Here is a 25,941-nt window from a genome sequence, read left to right as displayed (position 1 = left end):
GCTTCTTGATCTAAAGTAATCCCCCAGCCTCCCACTATCACTGCACCCATTTTTTTTCTTCTTAGCATTTAATATTCTCTGAAATTATCTTCTTTACTCATTTATGTACTTATTTATTAGTCTTTCCTGTTCCATTGAGCTAGTGTCTCCTTCCCCATTTCTGTCTCCCTTACCTGCCTTGTAGAATGTTTATCCACAGTAGACACTCACTGGATGTTTGTTGAATTGGTAAATGAATAGTAAGTAAATGTTTGGACAAGCTAGGAAAGTATATGACTGTCTGGGATACTGATGTGTATGAAGTGCTGAGAAATGTTATTTGGGGGCACAAAGAATAGATGTATAGGATAGAATTTTTCCTTCCTTCAGTGGTTTACAATGCTTTGGAAGTGAGCATGATACAAAAAAAATGGATTGTTTCTTCCTTCTTCAAAAGCAAGCAACATTTAAGGATTCTAAAAGCAAAAGTAGGTGGCATATATTTAAATGAGAAGGGGCTATTAAATCTAAAATCTACCCATCATCACCATATTCAAGAAATTAGGTGCATTCCAAAATTAAAGGTGGGAATTCAAGAGGTATCTACTTCATGCTATAGATACACAGATTAGCAACTATTCTGTGAATTAGGTGTTGACACACAGCATGCATAATGTGTTGATATTTAACTACATACTGTTATCATTTGTATATCATAGTTTTAATACCATTTTTTAGTAGAAAAATTATTTATAGCCAAAATGCCCAGAGGCAAGGAAAAAAAAAAAACCCAAAGAAGAAAAACTCTTTGTCACTGGTAGGGTTTTTTTTTGTAAGATTTTTTTTTTTTTTAATTCATTTGAGAGAGAGAGTGTGTGAGCATGAGCACGGGGAGGGGCAGAGGGAGAGGGTGAGGGAGAAGCAGACTCCCTGCTGAGTGCAGAGCCTGATGCAGGGCTCAATCCCACGACACAGATCATGACCTGAGCTAAAGTCAGATGCTTAACTGACACAGCGACCCAGGCTGTCACTGGTAGTTTAAGGACAGTTTGACACAAAAAGAAAGGAAAGGGTACTTCTCTATGCCCAATCTCTTGCAGATGGCTATAGGATCACATGTAAAAGATACGCATTGCTAAGTCATCATGGTAAAAATTCTGCATGACTGAAAAAGGGCTTAAAAATCACTGGCCTTGGGCACCTGGGTGGCTCAGTTGGTTAAGCGACTGCCTTCGGCTCAGGTCATGATCCTGGAGTCCCGGGATCGAGTCCCGCATCGGGGTCCCTGCTCGGCGGGGAGTCTGCTTCTCCCTCTGACCCTCCCCCCTCTCATGCTCTCTCTCTCATTCTCTCTCTCAAATAAATAAATAAAATCTTTAAAAAAAAAAATCACTGGCCTTCATCTCTCTGGAAATTCCTGATTGTGGATTGTGTTTTCACTGTGGGAAAGACTAACACGTTCGTAGATTAGGAACATATGGGTCTCATTTTAGGGCTAGTGAGACTAAAGAGTTAATTGTGTATACATGTCATTCATCATCAGTCAGTCAATCAGGCAACTCATACCTTTAGGGGTCATGAATTTAACAGGACTGACGATGACAGGCAAGCTGACAGTCCACGACCTGCCACCTAGACCACAGGTTGTGTGAACCACACCATTACTTGTGGGGACAGATGGCACAGAGGAAGCTGAGCTCCTGGGTATCCCTGACTCCAGAGCCACGGCAGCCCTCCAGAAGAAGCAAAGGCAACCTCTCAGGCACTTGTTACTTCTGTTAGCAACGGCCAGTCCATCTCACACAAGATCAGGGTGTAGATGGGATCACATATGCTGAAGCGGAAAGGGACCTTGGGGCTCACCTAAACCAACCCCACATTTAACCAATGTAGACAGTGAGCTCCAGAGTAAGCAGCACCATTGTGATCAGAACCCACATTTCTAAAGATTTATTTGCTTATCTGAGAAAGAAACAGAGAGAGAGGGAGCGAGCACGAGAGAGTGCGTACACGCATGGGGGCGAGGCAGAGGGAGAGAGAGAGAATCTCAAGCAGACTCCCTGCTGAGTGCAGAGTCTGACTTGGGGCTCGATCTCACGGCCCTGAAATCACAACCTGACCTGAAACCAAGAGTCAGATGCTTAACCGACTGTGCTACCCAGGCGCCCTGCACATTTCTGACTCATAATCCAATCTTTGGTTTACTATATAGTGTGTTATTTTAAAGTTAAGCATCTGACATACATCTCTTCTTTTAAAAAGAGACAGTAGACAGAAAAAAAAAAAAACAAAGCAATGCCATTTAAAAGCATGTATAAAAATAAATTAATGTTTACTCCATTGGTTTTCAACCAGAGGTCTAGTTCAGAATCACCTGGAAAATTTTAAAAAGCACACATGCCTGATCCCCACCACAGACTACTGAATCGGAATTTCCAGACTTAGCCACCATATATGTTTGATTTGAAAAAACATCATACGATTTCAATATACAATTTATATCAACAATAGGGAAAATCCTCCTCTTTTACAAACACTGGATAGGAAAATAAAAACTACAACATCCATAGTTTAGACAAGTATCAAACCCCCTCTTTTCTACCAGATGCTGCACCACTTCAAACATCTTTGCAATCATTTAGCATAAATAGGCTGCATTGTGTCCAGATGCAGATACATAAAATGGTTCTGTTTCAATTATAAGTTTGGATGGGAAATTGTGAGAGCAGAGAAAACAAAAAATCCACGGGAAATTCTAAAACCTCCTTTCCATCAAGAATTCCCAGGACTTCCTCACCCACCAAATCCTTTAGGCAATCTGTTTCCAAGGATTTAGGCTGGCCAGTTTGATCCTTGTATCCCTGAACTCCATTTGGCACAGATAAGAGTGAAGAGTGAGGTCAAGATAACACAGCAAGAAGAAAAAGAGAAAAGGAAAAAAGGGTCCAGGAAATACACAAAGGAAATCATTAATCCTTAAACACGCCAGAGGGGCCCAGAAGGAGAAGAAAAATTGACCTTCAGAAAATTGAAATGGCAGCTGAAAAACTGAATGATACTTGCCCACGTTGTGGGTTAAGGGCAAGAGTTCAACATTTCTTTTACACTGAATTTAAGAATAGTAGACACTAAAGAAAAGTTATTATTTCAGCCTATGGCAGATTATAAAGAGCATCTCTGACATTTTTGATGGAGGCCCAAGCATTCCCCTGAAGAGGATCTGCCTCCCTTACAGGGAAGGGTAAGTGGAAGCCAACTACCAACCCCAAGTCTGAGTGAGGGGCCGGGGCTTAGAAGGGTCACTAGTTTGGAAAATTAAACTAGTCTCCAACCTTGCCTCTTCTGCAGTTTGTTTTCTGCCTTAATGTTTTATTTACAGGGGTTCAAGTTCTCTTGCTTACGGCAACAGAACAAAAAAGAGAGGAAACACAACTACTTGGTGACATACTTGCTGTTCTATCATGGTTTGGTTTCCTGGCAGCTATCGACACCCTTTGTCCCAGCCAGGAGTAATCCAACCCAGCTATTGCATTTGTTCACAAAAGGAAGGTCTTCCTATTGGCGAGCATGCAGTGGGAGTCCACTGTTTTGTGTCTGGTCTCTCTTTTAACAGCCATGTCTTTCAGTGACATCACTCACAGCCCTGAGATATGACCGCGCTTCCCTGGCTTGCCTGATAGTAAAGCAAAGGTTACCTTCTATCTCGCAGGCCATGTTGTCATCAAAGAGCTCTATTTCACAGATGTGACAATGCAATAAATAAGATTTTCTCCAAGTGTGCAGAAAGGCCAAAGCAACCTTTACAACGGGAAACCAATGAGGCGGCAGGATTCAAGGAGCCTCCCTAGCAGATAACCGGCTTGGCCGCCTCTGATACCATCCCACCCTTCAGCAAAGAGTGACTGCTTTGTCTTCAACTTTATCTTTGTTTTGTTCTTGGGGACTCAAAAGAAAACAAAGAAAGAGACCCTTTCACCCGCGATGGATGGGCAGAATATGGCTGTCCACTAGCCACGGATAAAGAGACTGACTTCATAATGACTTGGATTTCACAGAGACTTAGAAAAGTAATTTGATAGAGCCTTAATGAGAATCATGGTGAGGGTTTTAAAAATTAAAAAGAAATAGCCTGGAAAGCATTCATAAACCTTTGTGGAAGTATTCTTTTGGGCACGGTTGTATTTCCATTAGTTTGGCCCAAGAATATTTACTAATTGGAGTCAGGGGCTCAAGTCAAGTCTTTCATTAGCTGGGAGGAAGCCATTCTGTCCTTCAAGCAATGACAATGGCACTTCGTAACGAAAAGTAGGGTTCTGTATGACACTGCTGGTGTCTAAGTGTCTCAGAATAAACCAGCGTCAAGTATTACAGCAGGTAGAAAATACCAGCTTCCCTTCCTTGGTCCATTTCAGCAAATGTTTACTTCATGGGAAAAGAACAGGCCCACTCTTGAGCACTCTCAAAACCCCTTTGCCAACTAAAACCAACACCAAACCCAGACCAAAGCAAAACATTCCAAACCCTGTTCTCCTATATCACCATGGTGAACAGGCTCTGACGTAAAGTAAACATATAGGCAGACAGGAGTTTTTCCTGAATGTGATAGCTTGACAAAGGAGAGGTGAACAAGGTGCCATGTGAGAGCTAATCTCCGAAATGCTTTATTTCAGGGGCGCAGAGGAAGGTGAGGAATGGATCTACATCACAAGATGATTCGTGGGTGCTCGGTGCTATGTGCTTATTACGTAGATGGTGCTGTGTTCAGCCCTCCTTCCTTGCTCACCCTCTCACCAGTGTCACTGCTGGTTTGTTCCACGAAGGCGTTTTTAGCCGGGGACCCCGCCACATGCCACGTGAAATTCCTACCAAGAAGCCCTGATGTACTACCCCTGCTGCAAAAGAAGGGGAAAGAAAAATATTTTTCTGGTCTCTCTCAAACCTCTTAATTTTCCAGATATTCCAAGAGCTGTTTTCCAAATGCCCCCGTTTCTCCAGCTCTGTGGCCCCACCTTATTTTGTCTAAGGAAGAAGCAAAGCACAATGAACAGAATATGGGTCTGGGGATCAGTCCCTTCTCTGGGGTTTTCTAGATGTGGGACCTTGAAAAAAAATCACTTGGCCTTGGAACTCTGACTTCTACAACTGCGAAATGGAGATGATTGTGCTGATGGGTTATTCTTTTTTTTTTTTTTTTTTAAAGATTTTATTTATTTGACAGAGAGAGACACAGCGAGAGAGGGGAACACAAGCAGGGGGAGTGGGAGAGGGAGAAGCAGGCTCCCGGCCAAGCAGGGAGCCTGATGCGGGGCTCGATCCCAGGACCCTGGAATCATGACCCGAGCCGAAGGCAGACGCCCAACGACTGAGCCACCCAGGCGCCCCCTGATGGGTTATTCTGATGATAACTGAGATAATTTGGGAAAAGTCTGGTCACGTTGCTTGACAGGTAGAAGGAAAACAGTGCACATCGTTGCCTTTCCTTTTCCTGAGATTATCCAGCTATATTTTTTTGGGGGGGGGGGCATCATTCCCTAATTAACATTTACTTTTTTGGAAGGTGGAGATATTGAGGCCAGGCGGCTGGAAAAGGACAGAGATCTTTTTGACATTGATTCGGGTGCGTGTTTCCTTCCAAGATCTGAGTATCTGAATGGCAGCTGGTATCACAGGACAGGGTGCTCACATTATTACACTTGAGATTTGCATTTCGAACTGGGTGAGAGGGAGGCATCTCTATGTAGCAACAGTCGCTTCCAGAAATCCAGTATTTGAGATGGCTCCCACCTCTTTTTTGGGAATGAACTACACCTGGACTTAGCTCATCCCCTCAATTGGAGAAATACTCTCTTTTGTGATCTGGGGTCTCCATTGCCCAGTGAACTGTCCATCCTTCATGCGGGAAAAAAAAATAGCGCTGCTTGTTCATCACTCCAGGCTCGAGGGTGAATAGGTGTTGCTGCAATAGAGTCCTTTGTCGTTTTTTGTTTCCTTCTGACTAAATGCCCAGGCATTTAGAAGTGTGAGTTTCGCTCCTAGTGATCCATTAGAATTACCCTGTAGCTTTTAAAACACTCCAGTGAAATTCGAAACTCTGGGGGTTGGATCTGGGCACAGGTAATTTTAAAAGTCCATCAGGTGACATCGACATGCCTCCAGGACTGAGAGTCACTGATTTAAACCCTCAGCCCTGCCAGGGTTATTATTTCATAACAATGCCACTGTAAGGTCTCCAACTAAAAACAATGTTGCCATTTAACAGGCCTATTTTTCCTTTGCCTTGGTGTTCTGTTTGAAGTGTCCCACGCTCCGTAAATTATCTTTTGAATTCTTCCAGTAAGCACGCCGTGATAAGTTTTTAATAATTAGTAATTCAGACAAAAATTCAAGGAAAGCCCGAACACTTACGAGGGTAAGAGTTGGGTCCCCGGGCTGGTGAGTGGTGACTGACTGAGTCAGGAGGCTGGGGCTGGGCTTCCGAAGCAAGATTCTGAAATAAGCAAAAATTAAAACACAAAGAGGAAGTCCCATCCTGGGGAGCGTGCACTCAGGTGTGGGAGAACAGCATCCCGGCATCCAGTCTTGCAACTGGTCTCCTGTGTGTACTTTCGTTTCCTCACAATCTCATTTCCAAACCAAAGCCGGAGTGATCTTTTAAAAATGCAAATCACTTCTCTGCTTACCACATTCTCACTACTCGTAGAACAAAATCCAAATCCCGTTCCACGGACAACAAAGGCTCCTGCTTACTTACCTCTGTTCCCAGCTTGTACCCTCCCCACTGTGCTTCTGCCTCTGCTCCAGGCACCCTGGGCGTCTTCTGTTCTTGACTAATGCTCATTCAGTCTCCACTTTGGGCATTTGCTCTCGCTCAGTTTGGAGGGCTCTTTCCCCAGACCACAGAAGCCTCGCTTGAGCTCCTGACGCCCAGCAGCCCCCCTCCTAGCACTCTCCACCTTCCGTCTCCTTGGCAGCTGTGTTCCCTTCATTTTGTCCCCGTTCTAGAAGGTGAGCTCTGCAACCCCAACTGTGATTCGTTCACTGCCGTGTCTTCAGCACACGCAGAGCACCCCTGTTGGTCCCTATTTCTCTTGAGGAACACAAGAAAAAGTGCCCCTCTTGACAAACGGCTGCAGACCCTGTCCCAAAGACCCACAGCTCTAGGCGTCCCTTTGACGTATTTAGAAAGACGTCTTCCTCCTTCCAGGTAGATGCAGGCCTGCATTGAGATGCACAGGCAGAAAGTAGCTTGAATGCTGGTCCTTACTTAGCCCGTTCAAGGGTAGGAGGTGGCCAAAGTGCCTGGAAGATGGTAGGTACCGAGTAACAGTTTACTGAGTGAATTTACAGAGGGTGGTTGTGGCAATGTTCATCCACAGAGCCCATTCCCCTGTTTCTGGATGTAGCAACGGAGAGTCAGCAATGAACCAGCAGGATGCTGCTGATAAAGGGATAACAGTTACATCTCCAGAAGAAACAATAGGCACCACCGCAGAGTTGGTAGCATTAGCCAATTTCCATGGTGTCAACAGTCCCACCATAGCCCATTTTCAGCTATTAATGTGATGCCAATGGCACATGAAATTCCTGAAAATTGAATACTTTTACCAATGATTATTATGATGTCACCAGGTTATACTCATTCCCGCCCACCAAATCAAGCCATACTCCAGGGTTGAGCCTGGGGCGGGGGCGGGGAGTGTCAGATTCCTGTTCAGAGAAAATGACTAATCCCACACTTGCTCAGAGCAGACACAGAGACTGTTCATATACTGTCCGTTGACATCTTCACGCACCTGAGGACCAGGAGACGGTTTGCCTTCTGGGCGGAATGGGGAGCTTCAAGTTGTTTCAGAAAATAGAGGAGAAAAATAATCTTAAGGCTGACGCCAGTTACCTAATCCATTGAACTGTGCTTCCTTCAACTATGAAATAAACAGTTTGGACTAAATCCTCTCCATTTCAACTGAACAGACTAGTATTCTATATGCCGTGTGGGGATTCATGGGAAGAGAGGGCAAGCCTAGAGTGTCCGTGGTTTCTCTGTGTGAATGGGTCTGTGCTAGGCATGTCAGTAATACCTCAATCTTTCTAGGCTAATGGGTATTTACCACACATTTCTTTTTCCAGTTGAAATAAAATGATCTAGGTTCAATATGCCCTGAAGCTAAAAGTCAGGCTTAAGAACTTTTCCAAATGCCAAGGACAGTATCTACGTGAATAAGAACCCAACTCTTGTCCCATTTTTTTCTGTCTATCAGAGCTTGTATACTGATTTTTCTCCTTACTTCTCCACACACCCCATTTGACATCCTTTGTTTGATTGGGGATTTCAAGCCAAAGTTAAACACGTGCCCAGGAGCGCAGACAGAAAGGAAATCCAAACTGTCAAGCTGGGGAAGCATAAACCACTGTCATCAGGGGCTCAGTAACAGCTTTCGGAGTTATAATTTCTGATGTTGACCTATCACTTGGCTGGGCAAATACTAGTGTTGAAATATATTATTACTACCCCTCTCCCCACTTCAACCACCAGAACAAACATCCAACTTCCCAGAGAAATTCGTGTGCTCGCGGGTAAGACCAGAGCCCTCTGCTGCAGCCTTTAAACTGGGACACTGAGCTCTACGAGATTCTGCCGTCCTCACCCGAACTACTGAATCATGTTTATATATAACTTGCATATTAAAAAGCAACAGCCACTGTCAATGGTGCCAATATAAAAATATCTTAATAGCCAGTAACTGACTAATGAATGCTACTGTAATAACAGTTTAATTTGAGGAATTCTGACAGCTGGTTGCTTGGATGAGCATGGTTTCCAAGGAGTCCTGTTCCCATGCTGAGAACATCTCTAGCCTGCTGATTGATAAAGGGAGTGCACAACTGTTAAATGTCACCACCTCTCACTAAAGTAATAATAAACAGGAATGTTATGGTTAATTTTTCTGTATGAATTGTTCAGGCTCTATCTGGTAAAGTACCAACCAATAGGGCTTAATAGCTGCCGTTCTCCTGGGAGTTGTAACTGGAGGTGAGCATTTTTTCTTTTCTTTTCTTTTCTTTCTTCTTTCTTTCTTTCTTTTTCTTTCTTTCTTCCTCAGCAAGGTTTATATATCAGCATGAATGTAGCAATTCTTGGTTTTTCTGGTGGATTTATTTTATTCCTTTACATAGCTCTTGCTCATCCCATTCTGCTTAGCAAATGTAATTACTCTGGTTAAGATGTAGCTTCCCTATTATTTCTGAACTTCCCAAGATAGTTTAAAGCAGACAGCTAGGGTATGAAATATATGGTTCTACAACTATCTTAATTATACTGCGTGACTCTGTGTTTGATATGGAATAGCAGTGTCTGGGAAGTGAATTTAATCTCTACAGATTTAGGACGATTGCCAAAAAGATTCATTGATTTTTTTTTTTCCAGAAGCGCAATCTTTTATTGTATAAATGTCAGAAGCTTCAAATTATTAGGAAATGTGTCAAGGAGCTCAAGGTATAATAACATTCTTTAGAGAGCTTGATTCCGAAGACAGTGCAATGAAACGTTCAGAAAGAAAACATGTCTTATGTTCTTAGAGAATAAAGCTCTGGGATTCGTTTTAATTTGTCATTTTGAACAGGATGAGGCCTCCACTGGGTACTTCGATGTGAAAGCCCTGGGTATGATGTACAGACTTTCCTCAGGCACCCACAGCTTTACAGAGACTTCAGCAGTCCTGGCCAAGAAGATATGGACTTGGGACCTGGGGCTTCGGAGCTAAACTATGAAAAATCACTGGGATTTGTCCTGGTGAAGAGGTCATGAAGAGGGGGTCATAAGAAAAGGACACAATATTAGGAGCTATGTCACCAGCTCAGGCAGAGCTTTTCTATGTCCTAAAATCAAGGGACTATTCTTAGCACTGGGCAATGTATTACTTAGGGTGATTCTTATCACAAGTAATATAAAGTCTACTCTAATCGATTTGAATAAAAAAGAAAATATAGTGGTTCACATATCTGAAAAGTCCAGAAGTTGGGTGGGCTTCAAGCATGTGGGATTCAGAAGTCAATGATATCATGAAGTTGTGAGCTCCATTTATTATTGTCATTGCGCTCTAGCTTGTGCATGGGATTCGTTCTCAGGCTAGCTTCTAGCTATACTCGACTCCGTCCTTTGTCTAAAGATCTTAAGGTAAAGTCCTAAGTTTCATGCAGATTTGACTGCTGCTCTCATCAGAGGGTTCAAAGTCATGGATTGCCTTAGCCTGGGACCTCTTGGAGGCCCAAATGGAAAGCAGGAGCTCTTAGGATGACAGCAGTATGCTGGTGCAGTGGCCAATAGCAGAGTTTACAGAGATGCGCACAGTCTTCTTTCTGGACAAATAAAGGTTGACTCAAAGGCCATTCTCTAGCAAATATTTAATGAAGAAATGGAATGCGGCTAAGAGTATTCCTTTTTTTTTTTTTTAAAGATTTTATTTATTTATTTGACAGAGAGAGGGACAGCGAGGGAGAGAACACAAGCAAGGGGAGTGGGAGAGAGAGAAGCAGGCTTCCTGCCGAGCAGGGAGCCCGATGTGGGGCTCGATCCCAGGACCTGGGATCATGACCTGAGCCGAAGGCAGACGCTTAACCCACTGAGCCACCCAGGCGCCCCTGGCTAAGAGTATTCCTATGCATGTTCAGAAAGGATCACAGGTGGCCAAAAGTACCATCTGAAAACACCCATGAAAATTCACCTTTCCAACAAATATTGTTTTGTGTACAATAAATTAAAACATTAAGTCTATGGAGCTAGGGAAAAGTTGATCTGTTGGTTATGTGTTACAGGCTTAAAAATTCCATTCTTTACCCAGGAAATATTTAGTGAGGGTTATGATGATTTCTGCCTTTCAGAATATTCTTGGGAAATTTACTAGGTACAGAAATATCAAAGTAAACAGGACAATTTCAAACCTAACAGAAAAAGTAAACATTAAATATTACCAATGTTAAGAGAAGTGTAAAGGAAAAGTACGAATCCTATATAGTGAATGGGTATGTTCATCAGTTTGGGATGTGGCCCCAACTTTCTCCATCCCCCAGATGTATAGATGAGCAGAGCACTATGGCACACATAGAAAGCTATTACAGGGTACATTACATGTAGATAACAATAGCTTATCTGTATGATGTTATATACTTTCTATAGTACTTCCCTGTTTCTCATCTGATATTCACCATTATATGTTACAAAGAAGATACTATTCTCTCAATTAAAGGTTGAAGAGACTAAATTAGTTGAGAGGAGTTAAATGCTATTTTCAAGATCAGAAACTTAGAGAGGAGTGGAGCTGACAGTGGGTCTTAATGACTCCATGATCAGTAATCTCTCCATATTCTCCTCTTGGGGCCCCTCCCCCTCCAATTCTTCTAGTATCAACTGCTGTTTACATATATTTGATGAGAAGAAAAGGGTGAATATAGTGAGTATATTTGTGATAGCAAATGTGGCAGTCCTTTAAGGACTATCAGATTGGCTATAAAAAGAAAATTTATTGGCTTAGCATTTATTTGTCTATTGCAAATGATATTCAACTCCCAAGATATCCCTTCCGTTTTTTTACACGCTAATCCCACTTCATCCTTGGAGATTCAGCTCAAGTGTGCCTCATTCAGGAAGCATTCCCAGGTCATTCTTCTAAGTCTCTCTTCTCCTTTGCTGAGCTCACACATCACATATACTTACCTCTCTGTCTTCTTTGAGGAGGATGAACTCCTCAGAGCAGGTTCCATGCCTCATCCATCTTTAGTGTCTAGTATAGTAGTATGGTGAGGGGTGGGGAGAGAAAGAGGAAGAGGAAGAAAAATAGAGAGAGAAGGAATATAAGAAAGAAAGAGAGAAAAGGAAGGAGATGGTATTACACAGTGCCTTCCTAATTACTTTAAAAAGTTCAGTTTTCAAGTTACGTTCTTGAACTCCATGAGAGAAATAAACTCCAAAGAAGTTCTTTAAAATCCTAATATACCCAACTCATTTCTTTTATTTACAGAAAATTAATAGCTGCCTTACCTGTGGATTAAAGTCAGCAGTTGATGAATAAGAATAGTTTAAAATCACATATAGCTCTGCAAAAGGAAGACAGCTAGACTAGAAGTTAGGATATATGGGTTCTAAGTTTCACTTCATAGCTCTGGATCTCATTCTTTGTAATCAGAAGAGTTCTGTACTAGGAATTTCAAAGGTCCCTTCTGGTTTAAAACATTGTATGATGAAAACAAACTTTTATGGGGGGTATGGAATAAACCAAAAATGTACCATATATTATATAAGCAAGGGGGAGAAATCAGATTATAATGATACAGTTAGACAAAACTGAAGTCCCCAATATACCTAATATTGCGGAAAAGAAAGGCTCTTTATTCCAGATGGCTAATTGAATCAAAGAGTTGTGTGAATGCACATGAAAATGGCATGCATAGACATAAACTTGGTACTAAATAAATCAGAATAATCATGAAGCTTTTTCTCATGTAAAAACTTCTATTTATAAGCAAAGATAAAAGAGTAAAGGACAGAATAGAGATAAAGGAGCACATGTGATTCATTTATATACTCAAGGTTCATGGCTTTTAATGACAGATGAAAGGAAATTATTTTTTTCTTGGATATATTACAAGCTATTTGTAGAGACTGAATACTATTTCAGTTAATTTGTATAGAAGCTTCTACTCTTGCTACTAAAAAAGGCTTTTTTTTTTTTTTTTTTTGCAGTCTGACTTTTAACAATCAAAGAGATTAAATAGAGCATATGTTGAGACTATCCATCTTTGGCATCCCAACTGTCTTCTCATCAAAAAAAAAAAAATCATATCACATAAATAACACATTAGTGGCTGTATCTCTTGCTTGATGAAACTTTTTTCTTTTCCAAGGAGCCCTATCTCTCCGGCATAGAAAATCTGGGGCAAAGGGGATGAAAGGATACTGGACACAAAATCAATTCTTTTTCTCTTTAAGATACACATACGGTGAAGGAAAGAAAAAGATAGCAGATTAGTTAACCATCAAAATGCCGGAACCATAATGGACAAATGCTATTATTATTATTATTGTCAGTAAATCTGCACCAAATTCCTTAGCTGTTAATAGAGGTGTAGGTAAATGTTGTTAGGAGCAATCCTGAGAAATTACAGCAAAGCAACTACATATTGTTTATACCCTATCAGTAATAAACCAGCACAAACTGAGGGCAGAGATTCCAGTTGCTGCTAAAACAGTTCTATCCTTGACCTTGCAGGTCAGGGTCAGAGCCATAGAATAGCCAAGGAGGTTTAAAGGTTGGAGACATTACATAAAGATCTGGTATTTTATAAGACAATATAAAATATTGTCTTATAAAATTAAAATAAATTATGGAAGATCATTTATTCAGCAACAGATAAATGGAGGTCAAAAGCAACATTGGGAAGGATATGTTGAATTTGGCTTACAATGAACAGTGTCTTGGGAAAGTTGTTATTCTTGTCACAAACTGCAAAAATGTGACTCGACTATCAATCATTCCATAGCCCACATATGGACTGTCCTTCATTTTCTAAAAGCTATGAAAATTACAGATGGCAACAGCCTTCAAGAAACTAAACAGCAACTTAGTAATGAGGTGTTTGAAGGAATCATGTTGAGACAAACCAGGCTCCAGATAAATCAATGTATTTTTACTTATTGTTGAAAAGTCCCATGACCAGATTTTTTTGACAGCAGAGAGAACCTGTAACATTTCTAGATGAGTGTTTTCTAAGAGATGGTGAATAGAAAGTCTTTTTTTTTTTTCTCCCAGGAAGCCAAACACCAATCTTGCCTAAAAAAACAAACAAAAGACTTCGTATCTAGTAGGAGATTTTGGGAACTAAGAATGTTTTCATTTCTCTTTGGTTTCTAATTTAGAAAAACTCAGCATCAGTTAATGGGGTGCACTTTAAGTAGAAAGCCTAAGAATATGCTTGTATTATGTAGAAAAAAACATCCTAGTGTTTTACCTTAGTAAGATTCACAATTCAGACATGCATGATAAGGTCCTAAATTCAACCACCCTCAGACTAACGCTGATACTCGAGCTCTATATTTTGTGACATCTTCATGTATTTCAATATATGAAACAGTATTCATTAGGCTAAAATTTCTTGAGAAAATCACCTATAGATTTGTAGTGAATTTTTTTTTCAAGACTGACTCTTCTCTCTTTTTCAACATGCAGCAGAGTTCAGAGAAGATTACAATGAACATCTGTATACCCATCACCTAGAGTCTACCATTAACACTTTACTTGCTTTATCATCCATCCATCTGCCTATCCATCCCTCTAGGTATCAGTCAATCCATCTTATCTTCTGATGCATTTCAAAGTGCATTGTAGACACCAGAGCACTTTCCGCCAAATATTTCATCATGCATATCATTAGCTGGAGTTCGATGTTTGTTTACAGTTTTAGTCTTTTGACACAAAATTGACAGTGAAAAGAACACAGCTAAAATGTGCATTCTTAGTTTTGAAAAATGCATGCATCCATGTTACCCCAACTCCTAGCAAGACATCAAACATCCCCATTATTGCAGAAAGTTCCCTAATGCGCCTTCAGTATATTGTTGCGAGTATCAGCACTTTGTTCTTTTTTATTGTAGAGGGATATTTTGTTATGATTATACTACAATTTATTAATTCTCCTGTTTATGGACTTGAAGGCTGCTTCCGATTTTTGACTGTTATTAATAACGCTGCTGTAAAATTCCTATGCATGTGTTTAGAATCTCACTCCATTACAGGTATTCTCAGTCTCGTCCCACAAAACTAACGACCCATTTTCTTTATGTGGAAGACTGTGCACTTCTGGCCACAAAATAAGTTTAAATTTCAGGCCCTGCTTCTTGGACTTGATGGATTCAGTGGAGTGTTTCTGTTTCTGTTTTGTTTTGTTTTGTTTTCCATTGAACATTTGAGCACAGATGGAAAGAATAAAGAAAAGGAAGTAATGACCTTAGGCATATTCTTGAAGTGTGAACGCACTGTTTTCTTCTAATAACTTATATGTGAAATGCCAGTTTGCAACTCTAGGAGAAAAAAATAGAAGCATTGCTGTATAATCTCTATACTTCTTCCATAAAGATTGACTGTGACTTAAAATAGCCTAGGGTTATTAATGCTGTAAATCTCTCTGAAAGAGATTTCAGTGCTTGTTCTTCTTGCTCTCAAAAAAAAAAAAAAATGCAGTGTACCATAGATCTCACATAAATGACACAATTTCAAACTCTATCAAGATTAGACTTTTACTAATGCTTGGGGCTAAAATGAATTATGGAATTCTTAAATATTTCTCTAACCAAATGTGCTGAAACAAAACTTTCTGCTACAGAAAGACCATTTCAAATGGCTCCCTGAACACTTGAAGCTTTGACTTCTGGAAGACTACACAAGAATGAGGATTATATTATTGAATTAGTTCTTCAAAGGAATTAGAAACAACTAATTATACGTGATTCTAAGTTACAGGGTGGGGTGGCTAGGAGTGAGCATAAAGATTCCATCTAAATTACCAAGTTTTACGTCAAGAGTTATTATGATGCTATCTAAAATTTTCTTTTCTGGAACCCATTACTACATGAACATACAATTGGAAACTCTGTGTACATGAAACAAATGATTCCTCTTAAACACAGATTTTAAAAAAATAAAATACATATAGAAAGAGGGTATACGTTTATTCCATCCATTTTTAAAAACAATTCAGCTATGGGGCTATTTCGTCTCTATCCATTCATCCGCAATAGTTCGTTTCGAAGACTTCTGTGTTTTTCAGGAAGGCAAATGTACACTATAAGGTATTACAAAGAAAAGGAGATAAAGTTGTATTATTAGGTTAATATCAAGAAAGTTATATGTATGTGTAATGTACATAATCCATAGAATGATAAAAATTAATAATAAGCTTACTGAAGTGAATATCATACCAGCATTTGATATGACAGTAATAGCAGATCCTTTCAAAATTTTATTCTTACTATGTTTCTTTTAGATTATAACAGAACAGGGCCAATGGGCAATGTTTCCTTAGCGGTCAGGAAAGCCATCTGGCACTCATTTTAATCACCACGAGAGCCTTGAAGGAACCCAATAAAGGCTGTACTAATATTCCAATCTATTCACTAATGGTGATAATCAGAACATCTGGTCAGGGTTTTCCTTTACAAAGGTCTCCTCCAAGGATTATATGAGGTAGTGAAGCTCCTATTGAGCAGTGATGACTATCAACAACAGCTTCCCACACCCATCTTTGCCTGGCTCTAGCCTGACTGACCATCTTGTCTTTGCCTATGGCCCAAGCCAATCTACATTCTAAATATAGTCTGAGTGTTTATAGGCAGCATGCCATCCACGGATTCTAAGAAGCAACCTCAGCCTCCACTATTGTTGCTCTAAGTTTGTGGCTGTTCATAAATGATTTACGTAGACTCTAAGTTCTTTTAGTCTGGACACTGTCTTGGGTTCCTCCTGTTATACTGCTATTGTTCAGCATCCACTTCGGTAGCTCACCCTTAACTCTTTAACCTCCCCAGTGTATCTTTTCTCTGTTTCCTTCCAGACTTGAGGTATTGTTTCTCAAAAGCCCCTTGATTCCTTCCTCTTCTGTACATCTCTTGACCTCTCTATATTAGACCCAGTGGTTTTAGATTTATCTCTACTTTAGCCAGCGCAAATTTTATGTATACTAGAATAATAACTGGACCAGAAATCTGAGATATATGGACCCTAATTTGGACTTAACTCTAATTAGCATTGCAATCTTCTGGGATCGCCAGGGATTTTTATTCATTTATACCATGGAGAAAGCATCTCTCCAAGTTTGCTTCTAGTTCCAACATCCTATAATTTTGTAAATATCTTTATGATGATAATAATTAAAATCTACCATCTGCTAATATCTAGATTCAGTCATGTTCAGAATTTCTCAGTTATGAGGACCATCCCCAAATAAATGAGACTATCTAGTCAATAGAGAGATTATCTGCCAGTTCTCAGCATGGTTGCAGAAAAGAGATACCTGGGAAACTTTTACAGAATCTATTGCCTGGGGCCCATTCAGACCAATCAAATCTAATGACTGAGAGCAGGGCATATGTATCGCATAAAAGCTCACACATGTAATTCTAATGTACAGCTGAGATTATGAACTACTATACTAAGCAATATGAGTCATTTTATTGGACACAGATTCTAAAAACAACCATTTCAAGGGGGTGAATCAGACAAAGTATTTCCTGGAACAACATAGGATATTAATAAATAAGTACATGAATTCAAGAAGCAAATTGTCCTGTCAGCACAGACAAATCTTACCCTTTAGAAAACATCAATATAATGACTTTTGGCCCCAAACTCTCTTATATATACATAGGGTTGATCTAAAAGACTCACAAACCCTTTAAATATGACAGAGATGCTTCCCTTTTGGAAATTGTTGCATTTCCCTTAATAAGCTGGTAACATATATTCTTCTGAGTCAAGAGTTCAGCAGAATTCTGCTTGTGGTGCTAACACTACAGACCGGCAGACAGTGTTGACCAGGTAGATCGCCTGGGTTTACTTGCCTGATGACGAATTAATCTCATTACCTTTCCACACTCCTGCTGGTAACAATGAAATTTCACACGTATTCACACAACTGTGAAATAATAAGAGTGAAGGACAAAGCCCACGAGTGAGGCAAAATGGAGAACAGAAGTAATCACCGTGTATTACCCCTGCAAAAATCAATAAAGCAAATATGTTCTTTTTAAGTGTCATATTACAATAATGTTTTTTTCTGAAGACTGTTGTCTGCATCCAGCTTAAGAAGGCATCTGCTTGTGTTTGCTTAAAACAAAAGGGTGGTTGACTTAATGAATTATTTACAGGCAGGCAATATGGCAACAGTGTCATTACGAACTCTCTTCTAAGATCTCCTCTGGCTACTCCTGGCGGGGTGTCAATTTGCTTGTTTTTATGGTAGGTGCACGAAGATTGTGAAGCTATTCAAAGAAATGAGATTCTGCCATTGCACTTACTAAGGCACACAAACCCAGTAAGAAAGCCATAGTGACAAGAATGGCAGAAACATTTATTAGGCATTAAAATGTGTAATGTAGAGCTCATGGAAAGAAGGAACTATTAGAATTACATAAAGCTGAGCGCAGCCTTGAAAATAGGCCCCAAGCCTAAAAGAAATCAGGACAGGCCTGTAAGAGGACCTGAGGAGGAAAAAAAAAAAAAAAAAGTATACTCTGCGACTTCTTTCTTTTTTCTGTGATGTATACTACCTACCTCTCGGGATCTGCACGGCAGGGGAGGAGTGGGAGTGCTTCTGCATCACATGATGAAGTAGAAGAAATTAAAAATCAACTTTGGAGTTTTAAGAAACCAAAATAAAAGGCTTAAAAGGAAAAATTATGGACACAAAGTAACACAACATAGTAAAATCTATTAGTTTTAGAACATCCTATCAATCCCAAATTTGCTAAAACTTCCTTCTATAAAACCAGAATCTCTAGACAGACAGCCTATTAAGGTGATGGTCAGAAGCAGGTCAAATTCCAGGGGAGGCCAAAAAGAACACACTTCACAGAGGAGATTATAACCTTCCTTCAGGTCAGAACTACGTGAATGTGGCTCAATGCTCTGACGATAATCACTCATCAGCGAGACTGGCTGATGGAGTGACTTGATGAAACAGAAATTTCAGTTTATAAAAATATCCCCGGGACAAGATTTTGTAAACTAGAATCAGTTACTATGGGTAATTTCTTCCCCATGAGCCCACAGTGCCAGTCTCCAAATTTAGGAAAGAGGCTATGAAGAGAATGAGTAGGAGATGTAGTTGTGTATTTACACCTTCAAAACTCTGGTGATTGCCAGCAGTGTGCTGGGCCCCATGCTAAGCCTGGAACATTCAATGGTGAGCCAGGCCTCCATCCTCCCTGCCTTCATGGACCTTAGAGTCTAGGAGAGAATTTTTGTTGAAACCTCTGAGGGGCTTTCTGTGCTAGGGATTCTGGTGGAAAACTAGTACGTTTATCTTCAAATGCTTATTATACTGTGAGGGTCATAAATGTGTATAGCTATTTTTTTTCCTATTTGAATCAAGGACACGGTCAAAATAGTAGATTTTTCTTACGAACTCTTTGAAAGACAAACTCCTAAATGCTGATAAAAATGTGACCCAAGTATGATCAAGCATCACTGATATCGAATGCTTGAGCTACACGACCTCTCAAGATGGCGCAAATAGCTTCTATCGTAAAAAATAGCGGCTGTGAGCTACAAAGCCCTCTGGTAGGATTGCAGGACCAGCACACACATTCAGATTGTAGCTGGAGTATTTTCCAGTTTGAAGGATGGGAGAATTGGGCAAATCACCCCCTTCCCACCAGGAGTGAGGACTTCTCTGACTAACAGCTTTGAGACTCTGTTCAAAGGAAGTAAGAAATGAGTAATCACCAAGCCAGCGAGTAGGACTGATTAATTTGCTCTGGCCCTAGTCACAGATCAAATTCACCAGAAAATTGCCAAAGTACATTTGCTCTTTTGTAGTTCTAGATATAAATTTAAAGTTGGGATTACCAAGTCTCCTGGTCTTTTTATCTTTTTGTGGTTCCTGTAGCCATGTGATTTTTATGCACAGAAAGTAGCAGTAAAGACAGGGCTAAGGGTATGGACTTTGATGCTCAGGAATCCGGGGCAAAAGAATGGACCCTTTCCAGGCACAAGCTGTGCAGCTTTGGATAAGCCACTTAACCTTTCTGAGCTTCAATTTTCTCACTGGGAAATACGGAAAATAATAATAGTTATTATGATAATACCTAGAGTAATGATTGCCACGAAGGTTCAGCTAATTAATGTAACAGTTCTTAGTCTAATAAGTAATAATACATGCTCAAAACTATTAGATTTATATTATCATTGTCATGATTTTAGTTTCCCTACCAATGGACTCCTCTGACAATCCTTTAATATTAAGCCAACATAGCAATTTCTTCTAAGTCATATGTGACCCCAAGTCTACTACTTGCATACGGGAGCTGTTACACAAGAGGAAGGCAGGAAAAGAATACTATTCCAAAATTAGTCAGACATTTATGTATGTTGACTGTAAACTATAACTTCTCTGGAGAAGGCAGGCTTTGTCTCTCTTATTTGCAACTCATTTGACCCCCAACTAGGGGACCTCTGATGTGTGTGTATCAAGGGCAAAGACAACAGGGCCACTACACTAAGGACAGTGGGAAAAGAAAAGAGGTTAAGGGCTCTTCCTTGCCTCAACAGAGTACTCTTCAAATTGGTTTCCTTTAGGGCTTATTTTCTCTTTGGAATAGCTTCCTTTTTTTTTTTTTTTTCCCTCCTTCAAAGTCCTCTTCACTCCCAAGCCACAGCTGAGAGCTTTAAAGTTGTCTCCTGTTCAGGAAGAGCCTTCTGAAATGGGAAGGTGTTGAAACACTGGGATGAGATCCATTGGAAAGGAATAAAGGAAACTCTGCTCTAGAAAGAAAGTCTTTTTCCCTTGGGTAGGGCTTTCATTTCGCTGTGTTGGTGTGGCTCAAGGACCAAAACCAAGGAAGAGAGACCAATGGGATCTGTCTTCCTCAGTCACCAAGTTGAAGGCCACAGAGGGTCCAGAAGCTCCAGAATTATGAATGCACTGGCTGAGAGGGTCTTTTCTGAAGCACCTCTTCTTCAGAAGTATCTGCTGCAGAATTCCAGGATTCAAATTCTGTTAGTATACTCCAGAGTATTGAGGAACAGAAGTGATGTTTCTCAACATTTTAAGTACCAAATGCCATTTAATTAAGCACTCCTTGGGAAGCCACATTTGACTGATATCTTGCTCCTTTAATTTTAATATTTCTACTGAGTTGACAGCACAGTCCTACCAATAAGACCTGTCATGTAAGGCCTATAATCAGTAAATAACCAAGGAATATAGAATCAAATAGGCACGATCGTTTCTTTTTTTACTTCCTTATAGTATCAATTTTGTGTTCATTTTTAAGTTTTAAAAATTAATATATTTAAAAATAAAGAAACCTATTTAAAATATATTTTATGCTATTATAATGTCTTTTGTTTATACAGGGGCTTATTATTTTTAAAGTATTCACACATATATTATGGAATTAAGACAATAATCATACCTAGTTTATTGTTATCTCAATTTAACAGATAAATAAACTGACAGAGAGGCTGTATCTTGTGTAAGGCCCCAAAGTTAAAGAGGGACAGAAGTAGGAAATAAGCCCAGATGCCCTAAAACTGAGTTTTAGATCTCTTTCACCTCATTGCTGTTGACTTTCTGTTATGTTATCAAAGCAGAGAGGAATTTGGTATCCCAATGGCTTTTAACTTATTTTTATCACTGACTTCATTCCTCAAATGAAATGTCATGCTTAAACCAGATGCATGTAATGAATAAAAGTGGGTGGTAGACCATCTGCTTGATTCCCCCCACCGCCACACCACCTCCATCTTGGAGAGGTCTCTGAGGAACTACCACTAAATCCAAAGGGCTTCTCAGAGTACAGTTTGAAGACACTTAGCATCTAGATATGTCTCATCCCCTCTGGGCATAATCACAAGTGGGTACTACTGGTTACACAGTTTTTTGGGTTTTTTTTTAGATTTTATTTATTTATTTGACAGAGAGAGAGAGACAGCGAGAGAGGGAACGCAAGCAGGGGGAGTGGGAGAGGGAGAAGCAGGCTTCCACCGAGCAGGAAGCCTGATGCGGGGCTCGATCCCAGGACCCCGGGATCATGACCTGAGCCGAAGGCAGACGCTCAACGACTGAGCCACCCAGGTGCCCAAGGAGAATGCTTTCAATCAGGCATTTATTTGATCTCATAGCCAATATCTCTTCAGTTCCTTTCATTATTCATTGCAAATGAATTACTAAATAAATAAATTTTTTCATCTTTTTTTTTAAGATTTTATTTATTTATTTGACAGAGAGAGACACAGTGAGAGAGGGAACACAAGCAGGGGGAGTGGGAGAAGGAGAAGCAGGCTTCCCACGGAGCAGGGAGCCCGATGCGGGGCTCGATCCCAGGACCCCGGGACCATGACCTGAGCCGAAGGCAGATGCTCAATGACTGAGCCACCCAGGCGCCCCACTGGTTACACAGTTTGTGGAATACAGTGCAAAATGGAAACATGGGCTCCATGTTAAAAAATTAAGAATTTCAGGATGGTAATGGCAGAACCACGCCTGAGGCCCCCATGAGTGAGGGTTCTATGTGATTATACACACTGCATGTCTGGGAAGCCAGCCCTGTGTGTGGACCTGAAGTTATCTAACCCTTTTACTAAATGGTCTCTAGACCAGCATGTTTATCTTTTCTCAATGATCCTTGTCTATGCTCTAGTTCATTCTCATATTTATGTTTCTGTTGGGAAAGGGCCATTAAAACTATTCAAACTATATTGTAATGGGGTAATTTTTAAGTTTTCAAAAAAAAAAATTTCTCCCCATGCCTGCACACCAGATCTCACTCTAGCTCAAAGTAGACACCCATATTCGGAAGGAGATTAATTTTTTTTTTTTTTAAAGAAGCCTGAGGTAAAATACATTCATTTTATGTCATGGAAGCTCACAGCTTGGGAGTGGATACTGAAAATTCCTTTCATCTCCTCCTCCTAATCCTTAACCCACCGTTACAATACCAACTATCAGTCTTGGTGGGCTAAGTGAATAGACTGTATCACTAGACTGTGACAGAGACACTACCATATGTTCATCACACCTGTCTCATATTGGTCCTGGACACCCGGGGAGATGATGTTTCCCAGGCTCTCCTGCAGTTATGTGGCAGTAGAGTGAAGAAGGAGTGATGTTCACCACTTCCAAGCCTGGCCCCAAACCTGTACACTCCTCCAAGCACATGCTTTTTCCTCAGCTGCAGCCAAACACAGAGAACCCAGAGGGGAACACAGATACCTTAGAAGATGAAAGAGCCAGAACATGGAAAGATCCCAGGGTCCCCAAGTAAGTCCATACAACAAGCATCTTGGTCCCCAATACTGGTCCACGTTGGACTGTGAGGTGACTGAGAAGAAATTTGTACTTTATTATGCGACTGAGATTTGGGGTGGTTGTTTTCACAGCTAGCATTACTTTACTTATATATAGTACAGAAAAGATATTTCTAACATTATTGTGGCTCAGCAGGAGTTAAAAAGACATAAGTGAGCATTTCAAATAACGTTCTCCGTCTTCCGATCCCAGGAAATTTGTGTGAGGAGACGCATAGAAGACAGTACAATGGGGGGAGTTATAGGGCCATATATATGTCTCTTGAGTTTTCCTTTTTGGGCATCATCTTGGAGAAAAGAAGGCATGTTAAGTACATTGTCAGGATCATTTCTTGCCCTTATCTTTATTTGTGACTTTCAAAGGAGACTTTCTTACCCCAGTAAAGGATAAATCATATCAAGCTAGTGATGGACCAGGTCCAGGCAGAGGGAACCCCTGTTATCCAGCTTTCCCAAGCATCCCCTGGTTCTTAAGTGGTGTAGACAGAATATGTGGTACAGTCTCACTGGAGGAGAGTCTAGAGGGATTGCCTATGTGAGGAAACAGGGCTGTCTGGCATGGACAGCTGAGGAGATAACCAAGACGGAGCCAAGTGGAAGTCAGAGCCATGTCTCACAGAAGTCAACAGAAAGAGCACAAACCCAAACGAGGTCAAATCCACCAGAGAGTGCTACTGGGCCCTGAATGAAGTGGATCAAGATCACAAGTGGCCCGACCACAGAGTTTCCCTGGGAACACCTTCAGAGCAAGTAGCACATGGATAAGAGGCAGGAAGCTTGGGTAGAAGGGCCCTAACTATTCTCTCTCCTGGAACGTTTCATAAGTCACCTCGTTCAACCAACGTGCCCAGATAACATCACAAGGAAAGAAACAGGACATGGGAGCTACCTCAGAGAAAAACATGCTTAGTCAAAAGACTGAACACTGTAACTGGGCTGCTTAAATTATTCAAATGGATTATACTTTAAACAGGATTGGACATTTACCAGGTTTTTTTTTTTTTTCCTGTTAATCACGAGGTGGGAGATGGGTAGTTGGCAGGGGATGGAGGTGTGGGGGTGTGTGGATAGTGATAGGGTTGGAAGCTCAGATCAGCTTAAGGCAAAATAAAGTATTCTTGTTTTCTTTGCACATCTGAGTTCTGATAGGAGTTAAATTTGGTCAATCTTCTACCTAAGATGAAAAGAAAAGTGAACTAAATAATTTCAGACTCTGTGCTAAAACTCCTACACCTCAGAGCTCTTTCTCATGGGAAAGCCTGTCCATGACAGGTTTTTGTGGACTGAAGTCACTCCTTTTCTCCATTCAGCGGGACCATGATTTTTAAAGGTACAATTTTCCCACCTCCATCCTTGTGCAGTAAAACACACAAGAAGGAAAAGTGTACAAAACAGTACTAGATTTTTCATGGTTTTTCCCCAAGCAGTGCCCTGGAAAACCAAGCCTGCCAAGAACAATGTCAGAACATCAATTGACTACAGCGATAACAACATACCCAGAAGGCAGATTGTCTGACAATAAAGTTGCCAAAAAAGAAATTGCTGTACCTGTGGAGACCTTGAGTCGTTCCACGAAGGTGGTCCATAACCAGTAATAAAGGCAGCACAGAGCAGCTACGAGTTCTTCTTTTAACCCAGTGGGAGCTTCCTGAGGATTCTGAGCCATCTGGCTTTGCTGAGTCACTCCAGGAGAGATACAAGTCCTTCATCCTGAGCAATGAAAGTTTTATTTAGAAGACAACAACCACCAGCACTAAGCATTTCCCTCTTCATGCTATTCTTGAAATTTCACTTCGGTTAATGATTGAGACCAAATCCTATCCCCTGATACTGAGCTGCCAGATACAACCGCATGAATAGAAATGTGATTGTTGGTTCTCATTTTGTGTGAAACTCCTGCACTTACCCTAAGTTGCTTTAATCAACTCTTTTGCCCAATTCTTGAGTGCACCAGAATGGCCAGGTACAGTTTAAGCCATAGTGAGAGAGTTTAAACTTGACAATTTCTGAGTTTAACAGTAAAATGGATGTAGAGTTTTTTGCATGGACCAGAACATTTTGGGCCATAGCAGACCTTCTCTCTTGTCTGGAGAACTTACCAGACCAAGTATTCTTGTGAGTCTGAGAAAAGGCTGAGAGCACAGAGAATAAGCATGGAAATGGAATGTAGAGTCCCTGGGATTGATGGTAAAAGTTTATAAAAGATTAAGTCCAACTCTTCAAAGTGAGGCTGACTTCTAGGTTTTTTTTTTTTTCTTTCCCTTTATCTTCAAAGTGTACACTAGGAAAGCAGAAGGAACTCAGAGAAAAAGACACAGACTTGGTGAACTTGTCCCCTGGTGAAGTATCAAGGTCTGTGTGGGTCAGGGTGTGTCATTCACTTGCAGAATAACCCAGGTCTTGATCTGTTCTCTAGGCGTTTATGCAGGGTTGGTGTTCTCCACCAACGAGCCTGTGAGCTCATTTGGGCCAGGGATATTATGTCAGCCAGGGTCTTAACAAGATGGCACACTCAAACTAGGATAGTTCAAGGAAGCTTTAAAAGAAGAAGTAAGATGTGGGCAAGGTGTAAGGAGATCACAGGGAATGGTACAGCACTCAGGATAATCAGAGAGAGACTGTTACCACCCTAAGCTCAAAGAAAGTTGGAAGAGAAGCATCCTGGTGTCTCTGCTCTGTGACATTTCCGAGTGGTCAGGTGAAAGGAGGCAGGCCAGAGAGAGGGAGAGAGTTCTCTTAACTTCCTGTCCCTCCTGCCATGATACCCCAGGGACTGAGCCCCAAGGGGAAGCCAGAGGGCTCCAAATCCCCAGAGGCTCCTGGAGCAGAGAGCAGGGTAGAGAAGGGCAGAGAGTGGATCTGAGAGAGGCAAACGGAAGATGCCCAG

At 40.8% G+C, this 25,941-nt stretch overlaps 1 protein-coding gene across 1 annotated transcript in view; it reads right to left on the bottom strand.

Annotated features, from left to right (window-relative positions):
• The window catches only part of LOC115944585 (uncharacterized), a 264,914-nt gene extending 239,981 nt beyond the window's left edge, over positions 1-24,933 (bottom strand). Inside the window, exon 1 of the mRNA XM_081825778.1 lies at positions 24,603-24,933. Coding sequence (XP_081681904.1) covers positions 24,603-24,763 — 161 coding nt within the window. The 5' untranslated portion in view covers positions 24,764-24,933. The remainder of the gene's footprint in view (positions 1-24,602) is intronic.
• Positions 24,934-25,941: the final 1,008 nt, after the last annotated feature.

This window comes from Leptonychotes weddellii, chromosome 7 (assembly GCF_054177405.1).
Source record: "Leptonychotes weddellii isolate Sample4059 chromosome 7, ASM5417740v2, whole genome shotgun sequence".
Classification (NCBI taxonomy): domain Eukaryota; kingdom Metazoa; phylum Chordata; class Mammalia; order Carnivora; family Phocidae; genus Leptonychotes; species Leptonychotes weddellii.
This window is presented reverse-complemented; position numbering and strand designations above follow the sequence as displayed.